The 16382-nt window shown below is 58.0% G+C and overlaps 2 protein-coding genes across 2 annotated transcripts; one reads left to right on the forward strand and one right to left on the reverse strand.

Annotated features, from left to right (window-relative positions):
- Window positions 1-821: 821 nt before the first annotated feature.
- On the reverse strand, window positions 822-3329 carry LOC138102084 (serine/threonine-protein kinase pim-1-like). Its single transcript, XM_068999842.1, has 5 exons — window positions 2772-3329; window positions 2600-2650; window positions 2007-2373; window positions 1186-1362; window positions 822-928 (listed from the first exon to the last, which is right to left on the reverse strand). Exons 1-5 carry the CDS (start codon window positions 3327-3329, stop codon window positions 822-824), a joined length of 1260 nt encoding a protein of 419 aa, XP_068855943.1.
- Window positions 3330-13568: 10239 nt separating this feature from the next.
- Window positions 13569-14144, forward strand: LOC138101980 (olfactory receptor 14J1-like; the record flags this gene model as incomplete). Its single annotated transcript, XM_068999726.1, has 1 exon — window positions 13569-14144. A coding segment is annotated over one exon (576 nt), but the record flags the coding sequence as incomplete, so codon positions are not given.
- Between the last annotated feature and the right edge of the window lie 2238 nt (window positions 14145-16382).

Genomic DNA, 16382 nt, shown 5'->3' on the forward strand with positions numbered 1-16382 from the left:
CCCCCAACAGGCACAGCGAGCCCAAAGCAAACAAGCCGAGTGGAGCAGCCCAAGCCCTTCCTTTCCTGCAAAACAAAGCAGCCCGTGCACAGCTCCTGGAGTGCCACCTCTGCTCCTGCCATGGGGGCTTGTTTGTGTCGGGCTGGCTGCCCCAGCCCCAGCCCCAGGAACAGTGGGCGGTGGGGGCTGTTGGCAGGGCCAGGGGCTGACTCCCATTTCCTAAGCACCCCAGCCCATCCCGCCCGCCCTGCCGAAAAGCAGCTTGGCAGCCGGCTGAAGAATTAGTTGCATCCGCCCCAGCAAAGGGGGGAACCTTTGCTTCCCGGCCAGGCCGTGCAATGCCCAAATCTGGGAGCATCCCCCTGGCTGTGGACTCATCTGTAAATTCGCTGTGGAGCCTGGCTTTGAAGAAGGTGCCAGAATCGAAGCCCATCATCTTCAGCTTGCCGGTGGCCAGGTCGAGGAAGAGCTTGCCATCCTTGACGTCGTCCTCCATGTCTCCAGCAGCAGCAGGAGTACAGCTTCTCCAGGGGCTCCTTCTTCCCTGCGGCTGAGAGCAGGCTGTCAGTGCCCCGCCCAGGGCCCCGGCTGTCAGTGAAGCAGGACAAGCAAAAGCAGCTTGCACGGCGGCCACCAGTGCTGGGAAGAGCAGCTCAGCGCCAGCACAAGGGCTGCGGGTCCCCATCTGACGACCCCTGCGCAGCAATACAGGCAGGGCAAAAAAGCCTGCGTTTCTTGGCTTCTTCTGGCCAAGGCACGTGTGGAGCTGTAACTTTACCGGCTCCCTGGATCAAAGTGTGCCTGTGGCTCTCTCCCTTCTTCTATGGATGATGAATATCCTGCAGCCAAGGATCACACGACAGGTCTTCTAATGAGGGCCTGTCCAAGGAGTGCAGGGACAGACACCATCTGATCAGTTCCTTGCAGTCTGTGGGGAGAAACCAGAAAGCGCCGGTCAGTTGCAGAAGGCTCCTGTCCGCTTTGCCCCACTATTGCCATGCCCAGGCCATGCCATGGGGGCTCCGAGCTGTGCCTGAACTTTCCCATCCATTCTTTGTTTTGGAGGAGAGCAGGAGAGCGAGGCATGTGCCACCTCCTCGGCAGCTGCCAGAGCGGGATGCTCATGAGCCCGCTGCTGTCTCCCAGTACTGCTATTCCCCCCGTGCCGCAGGGATGAGCATCCACCTTGAGAGAGCCGTTCTGGGAGCGACAGCTGGCCCCAGCTGATGTTCCGGCCCTTCGGGAACGGGTGCCGCCCGCAGACCATCTGGTGCAGCACGATGCCCAGGGACCAGACGGTAGCTGCCTCGCCGTAGTACCAGCCAAAATGGGTCCATTCCGGGGGGCTGTACGCTGGTGTTCCTACGGAATAGAGAGGCACTTCATTAGCGGGATGCTGCCTGCTCCCGGAGCCTCGCCCCAGCATCCCTGGGCACGCGGGGGCTGCACCAGCGGCACACGGCATGACCCGCTGCCCTCTCGCCAGCGCCTGTGACTTGTGGACAAACTGGGGGTTGTAAAAGAAGCCACCGGTGTCACAAGAGGGCAGCGGAAGCCCTGGCAAGGCTAAAGCATTCCATGCAAAGGGAAAACCCGCTCAGTGCCGGGGGTGGGAAAACCATGCCTTCACCCTCCCTGCCTGCATTGCCCCAAAAAAACATTCTGAAGCCAAGGCAAACAAGGCGAGCTGAGCAGTCCAAGCCGGTTCTTGCCTGCACACCAAACCGGCGGGTGCACAGCTTCTGGCCCCCCCCCCTCTGCTACCCCCACCCACGGGTGTGTTTTTGTCACACTGGCTGCCCCAGCCCCAGCGCCAGTCCTGGGCAGAGTGGCTGGCGAAGGCTGCCAGCAGGGCTGGAAGATGGCCCCCCGGCCACCCGCACTCAAAAGCAACTGGGCTGAAAACTCGGTCCCATGACTGGCATCAAAAGGGAGAATCCCCGCTGCCACAGCCAGGTTGGGCCGCGAGATGCCGGCACCGGGAGCCTACCCTGGTGAGGACTCACCTGCAAAGCTGGTGTAGGCTGTGTCTTGCAGGTAGGTGCCGCAGCCAAAGTCAATCAATTTGGCCTGGCCCGTGGCCAGGTCAACCAGGATGTTCTCTGGTTTCAGGTCCCTGTGAAGGACCCCGCAGCTGGTGCAGTGCCGCACGGCCTCCAGGACCTGGCGGAACAGCTCCCGTGCCACCTCCTCGGACAGGAAGCCCCGCGCTCGAATGAAATGGAGCAGGTCCTGAGACTGCTCCGGCCGCTCCATCACCAGCACCACGTTGCTGGGGAGCTCGAGCCACTCGAGGAGCTGCACCACACCAGGGAAGCCGGTGGACACCTTGTCCAGCAGCACGACCTCGAGTGGTGCGCTGGTGCCGTTGGGCTGCGGGAGGAGCACGATGCCGTCAGTGGGGCTGATGCCGTGCCAGGGCTCGGGAAGCCCTCGCCCAGCCCGGGATGCTCTGCGCCCTCCGCTGCCCCCACGCCCGCTCTCCCCCGAGGCGTCCTGGCGCCTTCCACCCTCCCGGGCCTCGGCTCATCCCCGCCCGTCATGCCCCGCCTTCTCCCGCTGCCCACCACCCCCACCCCTACCCCCCCCGCTCACTCACCAGCTCGCCCCAATGACGGATGCGGGTCCGTGGCACCCATTTGATGGCCACCTGCAAGCCAAGGGGAGCAGCGGGCTGAGCTCGCCGCCCGCCCTGCCGAGCCCCATCCTCCTTCTCCTGCGCCCTCCTTTGCCCCCCGCCTCCTGCGCCCGCCGCCGGCCCCGCCACTCACCGGGGCGCCGTCCGAGAGCCGCGTGGCCGCGAAGACGCTGCCGAAGCCGCCGCGCCCCAGCAGCGAACCCTCCAGGTAGCGCTCCCTCAGGCCCTGCAGCGCATTCCCTGCCGGCGAGACGCGGCTGTCAGCGCTCGGCCCGGGGCCAGAAACGGCCGCCGGGCGCTCCTCAACCGCCCCGGGCCGGGTATCCCCAGATGTTGCCTCTTTCGAAGGGGACACCGGCGGCTCGGGGGCGGGGGCCGCGCTGCCGAGCGGAAGAGCTCGGACCGGGGAAGACGCCGCGGACGCGGCGGGAGCGGCCGCGCCGTCTGTCTCCTCGGCGGGTCCCGGGAGGGGCCGGGGCCGGGGCCGGGGCCGGGGCCGGGGCCGGGCCAGCCGGAGCCAGAGGCTAACAGTGCTGCCCAAGAGGCAGGCACTGATGCCCGCCCAGCGGCGCCACCGCCAGTAGGGCAAGAGCCGGGCGGAGGCGAGACCGCGGCGGGACGCCCGGGGGCGGGGAGGGCGCAGCCCCGCCCGGGGCCGGGGGCGGGCCGGGCGCATGGCCCGGCCTGGCATGGGGAGAGGGAGGCCGCGGAAGGGGCGGAGGGGGTGGAGCACTGAAGGGAGAGCGGGACAGGGGATGCGGGACACTGGGAGAAGGAGAGGAGGAACAGGAGAAGGAACGCAGAGGGTCTGGAGAACCGCTGCTCTTGTATTGCTCTTCTGCTGCTGCCGCTGCTGCCGCTGCTGCTGCTGCCGCCGCTGCCGCCGAAGCGCTGGGAGCGTTGGTCCGCGTGTCCGTGTGTCTGTTGCCCGGGTGTCCGTTTTTGCCCCGCGCGCCCCGCGGCCGAGCCCCGCGCGCCCCGGGCCAGCACGGGCCGCTCCGGGGCCGAAGCGGAGTCCCGGAGCATCTCTTCCTCCCGCAGCCGCGCCAAACGCACCGTCTTGTTTAGCTTCTTCTTCACCAGATTGTAACTCTTCCTTGCGGCAGTCTTGCAACTTGCCCCTGCTGCTGCTGGCTCGCCCCGCGCCGCGGTCTCTTGCTCGCGAGCAACCAAAGCGCTGTCCGCGCTTTTCGCCTGGAGCAGAGCAAAGTGCTGAATGAGGAGCCTGCCAGCGCCAGGCAGAGGCAGCCCCGTGGGAGGGCAGAGCAGGACGTGAGGAGGGAGACGTGCAGCCCCTGCGCGGTGCAGCGCTGCTCCCCGGCCGCTCGGCGTGGGCAGTGCGAGCGGCGGGGCCGTGCCCGGCGCGGTGCCCTCGTCGGCAGGGCTGTTGCTGTTTTCTTGTCCGGTTTCAGGTGAAAATCGGAGACTGCCGATAGGAGGCTTCAAATAAAAGAGTGGAAACACTCTTTTTGCTGAGTTCTGATGCCGGTCCAATAGAGCAGCTAAGCTCTCAGCTGTTTGCCTCCTCCCTGCCAATCCAGCACTTTCAGCCTGGAACAAAGGCCCTCTCTGCAAAGAAACTGCTGGCTGGTTTCCTTCTCCTGCTGTTCATTGACACAGGTAGAAAAGCAGACTAGTTTGGATGCTGAGTCTGTCCAAACGGACAGTGAGCTTTGCCATGTGAAGCCAAGACACGGAGTCTTGAGCCCTGCGACAGTGTCATGGGAATCACCTTTGTTGCTGCTGCTGTCTATTGTCACTGCTGAGGGTGCAGTCCCATGGGAGCACATGCCCTGTCTCTAGAAGCCAGAGCCGAGCAAGGCACTGGGCTCTAAAATCTTCCCTTGGCAGGCTTCTGGGGTCTCCAGCATTGCTTTCAAAGCCAAACAGGGAGAAGGCAAGCTGTGTGTAGCTCTTGGTATTGTAGAGTGTCTCAAACTTGCTAAGTCCTAGGTGTTTGAGGTAAGATCAGTTTGGAAGGACTGTGAGGTAGAACTAGTGCAAGACAGAAAAGGGGAGCATAGAAGGGAAGCAATTAATAGTATACGGGAACATCTTGGGTTGTTTCTTTCCGTTTGCATGTCCCTTCTGGGAAGCTGTTTTGCTTTTGCAAGAATCTTGTCCACAGTGATGTTTGCTCTTTTCAAGACCCTTTCCTGGAGACCGAGCTGGAGCTCCTGTCACAAGATGTGCCATCACATGCAGCTTCTCTTGGCTTGCCACACTGTGCGTGCAGCAGGACTCTTGCAGCAAAGCAGGACCAAGGTTTTGAGAGCTTGACAACTTGTCCTTTCTCCTCCTGGTGGACTAGCGAGTTGTGCCGTGGGTAAGGTTTTCGTCGTTACTGTTGTAGGCTAAGGAAACAGGAGGAGGGGGTAGCAGCAATTGTTAGGCTGGCTGAATGGAGAGAAAGAATCTCCGGAGCCTGCAGCCAGAAGTGGAGAGCTGGGGGCTAATCCTTCCAAGCTCTCAGTGGACATCTTGCAAGTGAGCTGGACTGTGAAAATGGTCTGACAGAGGCAGTTGGTTTCTGAGTTCAGCGTAGATACTTGCACATCTGGTGCGTCGGTGCTCAAATCGAGAGTGCAATCGGTTCACAGGAAGCAGCAGAAGAAGCTGGAGCTCGCCGAGCAGGCGACTGAAAGAATCTGCAAAGGAGAAATGCGGGAAATGACTTGGTGTACCTTGCCTGGAAGAAGGGTAGTTTTTTTGAATAATTCCTAATCCGTTCCCTTGGCTTTTGACTTTCCTAACAAGGCCATTTGCATTCCCGATTCAGCACGAGTGAGAGGCCCGGGCTTACGGAAGTGCGCCAAAGATTCCTCCGCAGTGACGCTCAGGTGGAAAGAGGAGCGGGGCGCCTGAGCAGCTTCCGGGGAAGCATCCCGCGAGGTGCAATTTGCGCCGTGCTGGGAGAGGAGCAGGGGGAGAAGGATGGGCCTTGCGTAGCAGCAGCAGCAGCAGCAGCAAGTTTGGGCCGCAGGACATTGGGCCTGCGCCGCTGCCCCACAATGGGCGGGCGTGTTCCCGGGGCTGCGGCCCTGGCACCGCGTCCGCTGAGCTGCCGACGCTGCGGGAGCTCCCCGGGCTGGGCTCGGGTTCCCGCTGGGACTGGGCAGCAGGCTGTGCTCTCACTGTGGTCAGCAGCAGCGGGACGTACCTCTGGACATCCACGTCTCCTGCTGCTGGGAAGAAGCAATGAAGCGAGTGCAGAAGTTCTGCTTCCTCTTTCTCCCGGTGGATTTTTTCGTTTCATTCCACACTCCAGAGGCAATTTCTGTGCTGGCCTCTGGCAGCTGATTCTATTTCAAGAGCACCAGCAACAGGGCTGTGTTTGAGCGCTGTGAATGTGGCCTGTATGGCTTTCATTCTCCTCGACTTTTTGCTTATAGACCTGTGAACATTTCAAGATCTGCTAATCAGGATGCCTGCAACAAAGCATCTGAATTCCCCATCAGAAAAGCACTGTGGCTAGCACCGATCAAAAGAGGCAATTGCAGTTTTTCAGATAAAATTCAAGTGGCAACCAGAAGAGGGGGAAGAGCAGCCATGATCTGTAATTCCCAAGGCAAACGCAAGAAAAGCCTCCTGCTGTCACCTGAGGATGAGTGAAACGGTGCTGGGAACAGTGCTGGAACCGGATCCTTTCTTTCTCTGAAGGTTGCATCAGGGCAGCACAGCCGGGCTCTGAGGAATCAGGTCTGTTTGTGGCTGATTGTGTCTCTAGTCCAGAAATTCACCGGGAAAAACCTCTTGGGAAGCCGAGGCACAAGCAGGTGGGAAGGGGCTGGCGCTGCTGCTGCTCTTGGCCAGGAGCCCCGGCTGTGCCGGTACAGGGCCCACTGCGCGGTGGCTCCTGCTGCTGCCAGAGCTGGGCGGGTCTCAGGGACCGGGAATGGACACGGGGGACAGCAAAGGCTGTGGGGGGCTGCAGCGATGTTCACACATGGGCCAGCGCCAGCACAGAGCTTCAGCCCCGCAATTATCCCAGAGGGAAATGCTGGGGAAAGGCTCCATTTCAGCTTTCCTTTACTCATCACTGTGAAGTGACCAAAATAAAAGGAGAACAAGCAGAGCCCGATCTCTTCTCCTTCGGAAGGAGTCCCATGCCTTGGGCTGTGAGAGGCCATGAGGGGCTGTGAAGGGCTGTGAGGCGCCATGAGGGCTTGTTAGGGGCTGTGAAGGGTCATGAGGAGTCGTGAGGGGCCGTGAGGGGCCATGAGGGGCCATGAGGTGCTGTGAGGGGCCATGAGAGATTGTTAGGGGCTGTGAAGGGTCATGAGGGGCCATGAACTGTGAGGGACTGTGAGCTGCCATGAGGGGCCCTGGGGAGCTGTGAGGGGCACCGAGGGGTCATGAGGGGCTGTGAGGGGCCTTGAGGGGCCATAAGGGTCTCTTAGAGGCTGTTGGAGGCCAGGCGCCTCATGGAACCAAGGGTCAGTTATGACACTGTGCAAGCAAGGAGATCATGGTTGACAGTACAGAACTTCATGGAACCACAGGCCCATTGTTACACAGCAGGGCCGCAGAAGCAAGGAGATCATTGTGACACTACACAACCTCATGGAATCAAGGCGTCCATGTTACGCTACTGAACCTCATGGAGCCAAGGGTCCATTGTGACACTGCGGACCCAAGGAGACTGTTGCTGACAGAACGAAAGTTCATGGAACCAAAAGTCCATTGTGACATCGTGGGGCCTCATGGAAGCGTGGAGACCATTATGACACTTTGTTACTATCCGATTTACACCCAGAAGGGCAAAGAAAACAAAATCTCTGAGTATAAAAAGGAAAGAACTTTGAAGGTTCAAAATATTCCCAGAGACGAGATTAAAACCAAACGAGATTAAATGTTGGTGCCAAAAAAATGGGTATCTGTTTATCTAATGGTAAGAGAGGCAAAGCGAAAGACGGAGAAAAGTAGAGAAGAGTTAGAAAAAGCCAAGGTTACTCTAAAAGCATAGGATAAGTCACCACCACACTGTGCTACCTTTGTTGCTGCTGAGACAGGGTGGGGGAAGTGGAGAAGTTTTTGCCTTTTTTTTTTTCTGCTGTTTGAAGCGTCTTATCTGCCTCTTCCCATCTCTGGAGCAGTTTGGCTGGAAAGCGGCGGCCCGTCCTCCGAGATGCAGGCTCCATGCTTGCAGCTGAACCTCGGTCCGCCTGGGACGAAGGAGCAGGGGTAGGGGTTGCACAGCTCACTCGGGATTTCAGTCCAGGGTGAAGGATTGGGGGGTTCTCCCCAGGCGGGCGGCGTCGGCTCCCGGAGGCCTCAGGGTGTCTCGTGGCTGGCGATGGTGGTGGTGTGGGGAAAGGCAAAGGGCAGGGATTCTACCTTTCGCTTTCGCCTCCACATTTTGCACCAGTTTTGCCTTCCTTTTCATGGGCCTCAAGGCGGGCTATGCACGGCCCGTACGGCACGTAGTTTCCAGGCGTTCAAAAGTGATTATGATAAGCAGCCATAATGACGAAGCACTTTTGAAGCCTTTCTGGTGTTGAGCAGTGATAATGACAAAGCATTTTTTGGAGCCTTTCTCCTATGATTAGGCTCTTGCACACTTCAGAACCAAAAGGCCATTGTGACACCGCAGGGCCTTGTATAACCAAGGGGTCATTGTAGCACGGCAGGGCCTCGTGGAATCAAGGGGATCGCAGTGACACTGTGGGGCTCCATGAGGCCACGGGGCCATTCTGACTGTGTGGAAGCAAGGATACCATTGTTACGCTACGGGGCATCACGGAACCAAGGAGGCCATTGTGAAGCAGCGGGGGAACCCGCTGAGACTATTATGACACTTCAAGGCCTTGTGACACTGAAGGGCCATTGTGGACCTGCAGGGCCTCGTGGAACCAATGAGACCATTGTGACATCACAGGGCCTCATGGGAGCCAGGGGCCATTGTGACACAGCCAGGCCTCATAGAACCAAGGGGCCCTTGGGACACTGCGTGGCACCATGGGGCCAAGGAGACCACTGTGACACTACAGGGCACCACGGAACTAAGAACTACGTAACAGTAAGAGGCCCAATGGAATCAAGGGGCCATTGTGACACCACAGGGCCTCATAGAACCAAGGAAACCATTGTGACACTGCAAGGTCTCATGGAAGCAAAGGGCCAGTGTGACACAGCCAGGCCTTGTGGAACCAAGGGGCCACTGTGATCCTGAGGAGCCCAATAGAACCAAGGAGCCATTGTGACACTGCAGGACCTTATGGAATCATGGAGACCACTGTGACACTCTGTGACCTCATGGAACCAGTGGGCCATAGTGGTATTTTGCAGCCCCATGGAAGCAAGGAAACCGTTTGGACACAGCAAGGCCTCATGGAAGCAAGGGGCCTTTGTGCTGCTGTAGAGCCAAGGAGACCACTGTGATATTGCTGGGCCTCAGGGGAACAAAATTGTGATGCTGCAGGGCCCCAAGGATCCAAAGAACATGGAACAGGACTGGTTGGCTTGGCCTCCTGGGGCCACCTGCCTGGTCCGGCTGACCTTGGCATGTTGAGGGTTGCTTCTCATCTGCCCCTGAAATGCTGGAGTTCCTTGCTTTCCTTTCTGTGGGAAAGAACTGTCCTTCTCCTCCAGGGACCCATGGCTGAAATTAGGATTCTACCTCCAAATTTGATTCTATCCGAGGATTGTTCCCATGTGAAACCTGCCAGGACAGACAGCTCAGGCTGGCCTTGGCCTCTTAGGGGCCACCTCTCATCTGCCTTCAAAACACGGGGGGGCTGTGCTTTTCTTCCCATGGAAAAAAACATCTTTCAAGTCCAGCCATCCATGGCCAAAACTGGGAATCCACCTCTGAAATTCCATCTATCCAAGGAATAGCTCCCAGACAAAAGCTGCCAGGAATGTCCAGCTTCCCTTGCATTCCTGAGGGCCAGCTCTCATCTGCCTTTGAAACACTGGGGCTCCTCACTTTTCTGCCAATGGAAAAGAACTGTCCTTCTTGGCCAGACGTCCATGGACAAAACTGGGATTTGGCCTCCCAAATTCCCTCTATCCAAGGATCGCTCCAAGACAAAAGCTGCCAAGACAAACAGGTCTGGCTGGCCTTGGCCTCCTTGAGCCACCACTAATCAGCCTTTGAAACCCTGGGGCTCTGCCCTTTCCTTCCTGGGGAGAAGAGCTGTCATTCCGGTCCAGGCACCCACAGCTGAAATGGAACTCCACCTCCAAAACTCCCCATATGTCCAAGGGTTGCTTTCAGACAGAAGCTGCAAGGACAGACAGGTCTGGCTTGCCTTGGCCTCTGGTGGCTGCCTCTCATCTGCCTTCAAAACACTGGGGTTCTGTGGTTTCCTTCCTGTAGAAAAGAACCGACCTTCTTGTCCAGGTGCCCGTGGCCTCAAGCACATGATCACTACATAGGGACAAAGGGGCTCTGTGCTCAGTGGAGTGGAGCCTGAGGACAGTGGAGGAGAGTCCTGGGAGGGCTTGAAGGGTGGTTTCAGAGATGGTGGATCCTTTTGACATAGTAGAGAACAGCCGGCAAAAGAAAGAATTAATGCAAAGGGCAGCTGGGGAGGTCCAGACTGGACACAAGGAGAAAGGAATTTCTCTCCCAGGGCAGTGCTGTGGTGCCACGTGTCCCCCAGAAGGAGTCTGGAGCAGCCCAAGGCTTTGCGTGCCAAGGCAGAGCCAGGCAGGCCGCAGAGCCATCAGCAAAGGAAGGGGCCGGTGAGGTGGGGCAGCCGGGGGGATGAGGACAGCCTGCAGGGACAGAGACACAGGGCACGGACACTGTAGGACAGCCTGGGCCGGAGAGGGCAGAGGGATGTGCAGAAGCTGGAAGGCCCTGACAGAGGCAACTTCTGCAGCACTTTGGCCAGGGCTGCTGTCCCTGCCCCTGGGGCCAGTTGGGAGACAAGTGACCCTTGCAGCCCTGGGGCCTCATTGCCTCTTTTTTCCTGCTCAGCAGCATGGCAGGGGCCACCCCATGGTCCTGCCCTTGGCATTGCACATGCCCACATCCCAGTGCCCCGGGAAGAGTCCCGAGCAATGAGGGAGGGACAGGATCTGCCTTTCCGGCGGCTGGGGCACTGCCTGCAGCCAGCCCGGGCACGGCACAGAGGCACAGAGGGGTTCCATCAGTTAGGGCTGGGAAGATGCTGACAAGTGACCGGGGGAGAATCATTCCCAGCCCTTGACACAGGAAGCCTCTGGCTGCAGGACAAAGCAGCTGCAGTTCCTGAAATGATCTCCTCAAGCTGGAACATACCACTGACTGTGGATTCAGGAAGTACATTCTCTGAGTATCCCTGGTGTAGAACATGAGGACATGCTCAGGGCTTAGGCTCAGTCCAGTAATATTTCCAAGACAAGCCTTTCTATAAAGATGAAATTTCCTGAGAGTGTTTTCCGTTTCCTACTCTTGCGGAATGGGAGGGGGGGAAGTGATAAAGGAATTCTTCATTTTTAAGAGTCCCTAAGGCATGGGAAGTGTAACTTGAGTGCTCTGCAGGAGTTTCCTAAAGTGCTTTCAAGGCACTCCTCTGCCCATGGAGAGCACCGGCATCACCTTTGCTGGACCCGCCAGGCTTAGTCTGACCTGTCCTTTCTCCCACCTGCAAACAGAACCTGTCCCCAGCCAGTGCCCTGCAAACAGGCAGGTTTCTGTAGGGCCAAGGAGAGTGCACAGAGATATGGGGTCTGTGAGTGCTGGCAGGAAGAGATCAGGCACAGGGAAACATCTCCAGGAGGAAGATCTTCAGCAAGCAGAGAGAAGATCAGGCAATGAGAGAAAACAAAAGGCAGAAATGTTGTGGCACGGAGAGCTTAGAGACCTCCACAGGATGCCCTCGAGTGCAGCCCCTCCCTCTGAACAAGCCCCCTCCCCTCCTCTCTCCCTCAGCCAAGCCTCTGCCCTCAGGGCCGGGGCTCCAAGGCGTGAAGCCCCTCCTGTGCAGGCAGAGCTGCAGCAGAGCTGTGGGGCAGCTCTGCGGTCCCGGGCCCAGTTCCCTCTGCAGAGCACAGGGCCGGGAGCATCTGCCTGGCACTGGGGGGCTCTGGGAGGGGGCACAGCTGGCTCAGCTGGCTCAGGGTGACGCTGGCCCCAGTGCCCGGCTGTGGGCAATGCAGCCAGGGAAGGAGCTCCATCTCCCTACATCCAATGCCATCATTAGGACACTTGGCTTTCTTCTTGAGGATTCCCCCTAAGCTCGGAGCTTCCCTCCAGGACGCAAACAGGTCGTGTAGCATCTTTGTGTTACCTGAAAGCCCCACAGTGAGACACAGAAGTTTGATGATGGACAAAGTGCTGTTGGGTTGGTGCAATGAGCCATGTGTGTATTTGGCTACCAATGTGGGGCTGAGACCTCGAGAAGGGGATGGACATTTGATGGGCTGTGGTGGATCGATCTGCTCTCAGCAGTGTTGGGATGGTTTCTAAGGGAAATATGGGAGGGTGATTATCCTCTGTCTGACAAGGGTGAAAGCCCAGAGGATCTTGGAACAGGACAGAGTGACAGAGCACCTCCCCTCACTCTCCACTCACCGCCTTGCCTCACAGAACTCGCTCTATTCTCCCCGAGGGCAGCAGCAATGCTGAGTGTTTCTGACATCCAAAACCAGTCAGCCGGGGAGATGAAGAGGAGCTGTAAAAACCTCTAGAACACTTTAACAGCTTTTGCCATTCCTGTTCTTGGGCCCTGGGAGTGCCCTTGTGTTAGCTGGGGTTTCAAAGTGTAACACCAGGACAGGTGGCTGTCCCCCTCCCACTTCTGCACAGCAAGGCTGAATTATAAAACCCCCCGGAGCAATTGCCCTGAAACTCATGTCGCACGCAGCCAGCACCAAGCAGGGCTGCGGCTGGAGCTGAAGGAAGATCTGCTAGAAAAACAGAAGGGTGTTGTCGGTGATGGAACACGGACTTCGCCGGCCGCATGCAAAGCCAAATTTCCTCGCACGAGTCACATCTTTATATACTGTTCCAAACCCACAGTTCAGCAGCTACAAACTTCAGCTTCTAAGGTTATATGTTTTACATCTCCAAGGGCTACAGATTACCATCTCCTCGCCCAATCTCCCGTTAACTATCCTGCTCTTTGTCTCGCCTCTTGCTCTTTGTCTCGCCTCCTGCCAGACGCGGCCCCGGCCCGCCCCGTCTCTCGTCTCTCGCAAGGCCCCAGGCCAGCCAAAGCCGTTCTCCGTGGCGACACTCTGAATCCCCATAAGGTGTCAGTGTGTGACAGGAGAAGCATTTGTGGGACATGGCTTTGATTTGGCTGAGAGCCGTTTCCCTTAAGCTGTCACTGACTTTTCTCCATGAACAGGTCCCCATGTCCACACACAGCCAATGTCCAACAGCAGCTCCATCAGCCCCTTTCTCCTGCTGCCATTGGCAGACACGCGGCAGCTGCAGCTCCTGCACTTCAGTCTCTTCCTGGGCATCTCCCTGGCTGCCCTCCTGGGCAGCGGCCTCATCATCAGCGCCGGAGCCTGCGGCCAGCACCTGCACAGCCCCATGTTCTTCTTCCTGCTGACCCTTGCCCTCACCGACCTGGGCTCCATCTGCACCACTGTCCCCAAAGCCATGCACAATTCCATTTTGGGACACCACAACCACCTCCTACGCAGGAGGTGCTGCACAGCCCCTTTCTCTTTCTCTTTCTCCTTCTCTCTTTCTCCTTCTCTTTCTCTTTCTCCTTCTCTTTCTCTTTCTCTTTCTCTTTCTCTCTTTCTCTCTTTCTCTCTTCCTCTTCCTCTTCCTCTTCCTCTTCCTCTTCCTCTTCCTCTTCCTCTTCCTCTTCCTCTTCCTCTTCCTCTTCCTCTTCCTCTCTTTCTCTCTTTCTCTCTTTCTCTCTTTCTCTCTTTTTCTCTCTTTCTCTTTCTCTCTCTCTTCCTCTTTTTCATTTCAGCGGAGTTTTCCCTCCTCGCCGCCGTCGAGTGCTACGACCGCTACGTGTCCCTCTGCAAACCCCTGCACTACGGGACCCTCCTGGGCAGCAGAGCTTGTGCTCACATGGCAGCAGCTGCCTGGGCCAGTGCCTTTCTCACTGCTCTGCTGCACACGGCCAATACATTTTCCCTGCCCCTGTGCCAGGGCAGTGCCCTGGGCCAGTTCTTGGGTGAAATCCCACAGTTCCTCAAGCTCTCCTGCTCACACTGCCACCTCAGGGAACTCGGGCTTGTTGTGTTTTCCATCTGTTTAACTTTTGGTTCATTTGTGTTCCTTCTTTTCTCCTATGTGCAGATCTTCAGGGCTGTGCTGAGGATCCCCTCTGAGCAGGGATGGCACAAAACCTTTTGCACGTGCCTCCCTCACCTGGCCATGGTCTCCCTGTTCCTCAGCACTGGCTTTGTTGCCTGCTTGAAGCCCCCCTCCAGGTCCTCCCCATCCGTGGACCTGGCACTGCCAGTTCTGTACTCGGTGCTGCCTCCAGCCCTGAAGTCCCTCATCTACAGCCTGAGGAACCAGGAGCTCAAGGATGCCCTGAGGAAAATGATGACTGGATGCTTTCCAGAAGCAAAAACCTGCCTGTTTTCAGCTCCATAGGCTAAAGTGTAATCATTAGAGGCCCAGCCTGCCTTCTCAGGTTGTTTTGGTGGTGGTGCTTTGGGGGCTTTTTTTCTTCTCCTATGTTAATGTTGTACCCAAAAGATTTTGTTATGCATCTTATTCCCTGTTTACAGGCTGAATGGGACTGTTGACAGGGACTGTGTCAATGAGGAGTCTGCTCTGTGTGTATTCACATGAAAGAAAGGACCCATCAGCAAGGTCTTTGTTCAAGATCCTTTGGTTGAGTCCATCCCTGAAGCTGGAGGGCAGGACCAGTTTTGCAGGCGTGGGGCAGGGAAGAGTCCCAGCAGAGCAGCACAGCCAGGGAGCAGCAGAGCTTGGTCTTTTCAGAGCTCCTCTCTTATTACTTCCACTCTCTCCTTTGGAGCTGCTGTGATGGTGTAAGGCCAACAGCTCTGTGCGGGTGGTGCGAGTCCTGCTGCGTGTCACAGGCAGGGACAGGCCATGGGCACTGCTGGGACACAGCTGGGCTCCGCCACAGCAGTTCCATCAGCAAAGGGCATCTCCTGAAGGCACTGCAGGAAGGCTTTGCTCTCCCTGCACAGTCACTGTCAGGAACAGGCCCAAGGAAGAGACTCTAAAGAGGCTGCCTGTATTCCTTGTTCTCCCAGGGCTCAGTGGGATGAGATCAGGGTCCCAGTGTGGCCTTCAAGAGACTCAGGTGTGGTTCAGGTTTTGCTTGGTGGTGGCCAGTGCCCACCAGATGGTGAATGGTCTGTGATGAACCTTCCTGGGGCTCTGCAGCTTGTGCCAGGCCTGATGGCAGGGGAATGTTCTTCTGGAGGGACTTGGGAGCTGCCAGGAGAACGCAGGGGACCTGCAGGGACAGTGTGTGCCAGGGATCAGCCGTGAGTGGAGCTCCCTGGGCACAGGCCTGTCCAGGGTGGGCTCACCCAGAGATAAAGGACTGAATGTTTCCTGTGAGCCATGAGAGCTCTGCAGCCCCAGGGGACACAGCAGGTACAGGGAAAGGAGTCTGGGCAGTGACTCGTCTGACCCTCTGGGAACTTGCAGAGGAGGATCCAGGGCAGCCCCAGCCCATGCGCCAGCCCTGGAACAAGGCAGGCACCTCGGAGCACCCTCCATGGCCACAGCAGAGCCTGTGTGGGAGGGGGTCCGTGCAGGGAGCACCATCAGCTGCAGAGCTCTGTCTCCCAGCTTGAGCAGCACAGCCCAGCAGAGGCAGCCCATGGCCCCGGGCAGCACAGCCCCCATGCTCTGCAGAGCAGCACCCCCAGCTCGGGGGCTGTGGGCAGCAGGGCAGAGGCTACAGCAAGGGCTGCTCAGGCCAGCACAGACGTGTTCCCCTGGGAAAGGCTCTGTGGGGAGCTGGGATGGGCCAGGAGAAGAGCAGGAGCTCGTGTGTGTGCAGAGGAGCCCTGGCAAGAGGCTGCCCTGTCCCTGGGATAGCAGCAGGAGCAGCCTGAGGAGCCCCAGAGCCAACTCTCTGCTGCTGTGCTGGGCAGCGGGGCCCTGGGGCTGCAGGACCTGCCCGAGCTGAGGATCTCCTGAGCATTCCAGACACAGAGTCACTGTCCCGCACCTCCAGTGCCTCCAGTTCCTGCTGCAGGGCCAGACAGGACTGGGCTTCTTTGCAGGGCTGGGGCCGGGGCAGGGAGAGGAAAACAATGGACCCTTGATTATAAGACTCCCCTCCGTGTCACAATGCTCTCCATGGTTCCACGAGGCCTTGCAGTGCCACGCTGGCCCCTTGGTTCCTTTGGGCCCCACGCTGTCACTGTGGTGCCCTTGGTTACACGAGGCCCCACGGTGTCACAAGGCACCTTTGGTTCTCCGAGGGCCCTCAGCGTCTGTTTTGCCAGTGGGCAGGGTCAGCCCCAAAGACACAGACACCAAGTTCAGGAATAGTGTAAGTTATTAGAATGCAAAACTGCAAAGAATCACAAAAGGAGAAGCCCAGCAAAGCACCCAATCATCACTACCAAAGATTGCGTACAGTAATCAAGAAAGAGACAGCACCAGTTACCCTCAGGCCTTGCCATCATCCACATCCTCACATCAGCTGGGGGAAGCTGTCACAGCCAAGGACTGGAGAGCCATTCCCGCACCCTGGGAGTTCCTGCAGGTGCATCCACCTTTGCGGGCAACGAGGCTTCAACCTCGCTGTGAGAGGGCCCAGCTTTGACAGCGTTGAACAAACAAGCCGACATCACTGCTAGTGTGGGAACATCTGGTTTCATTCTCCTCTTTGGT

This window comes from Aphelocoma coerulescens, unplaced genomic scaffold, assembly GCF_041296385.1.
Source record: "Aphelocoma coerulescens isolate FSJ_1873_10779 unplaced genomic scaffold, UR_Acoe_1.0 HiC_scaffold_60, whole genome shotgun sequence".
NCBI lineage: Eukaryota > Metazoa > Chordata > Aves > Passeriformes > Corvidae > Aphelocoma > Aphelocoma coerulescens.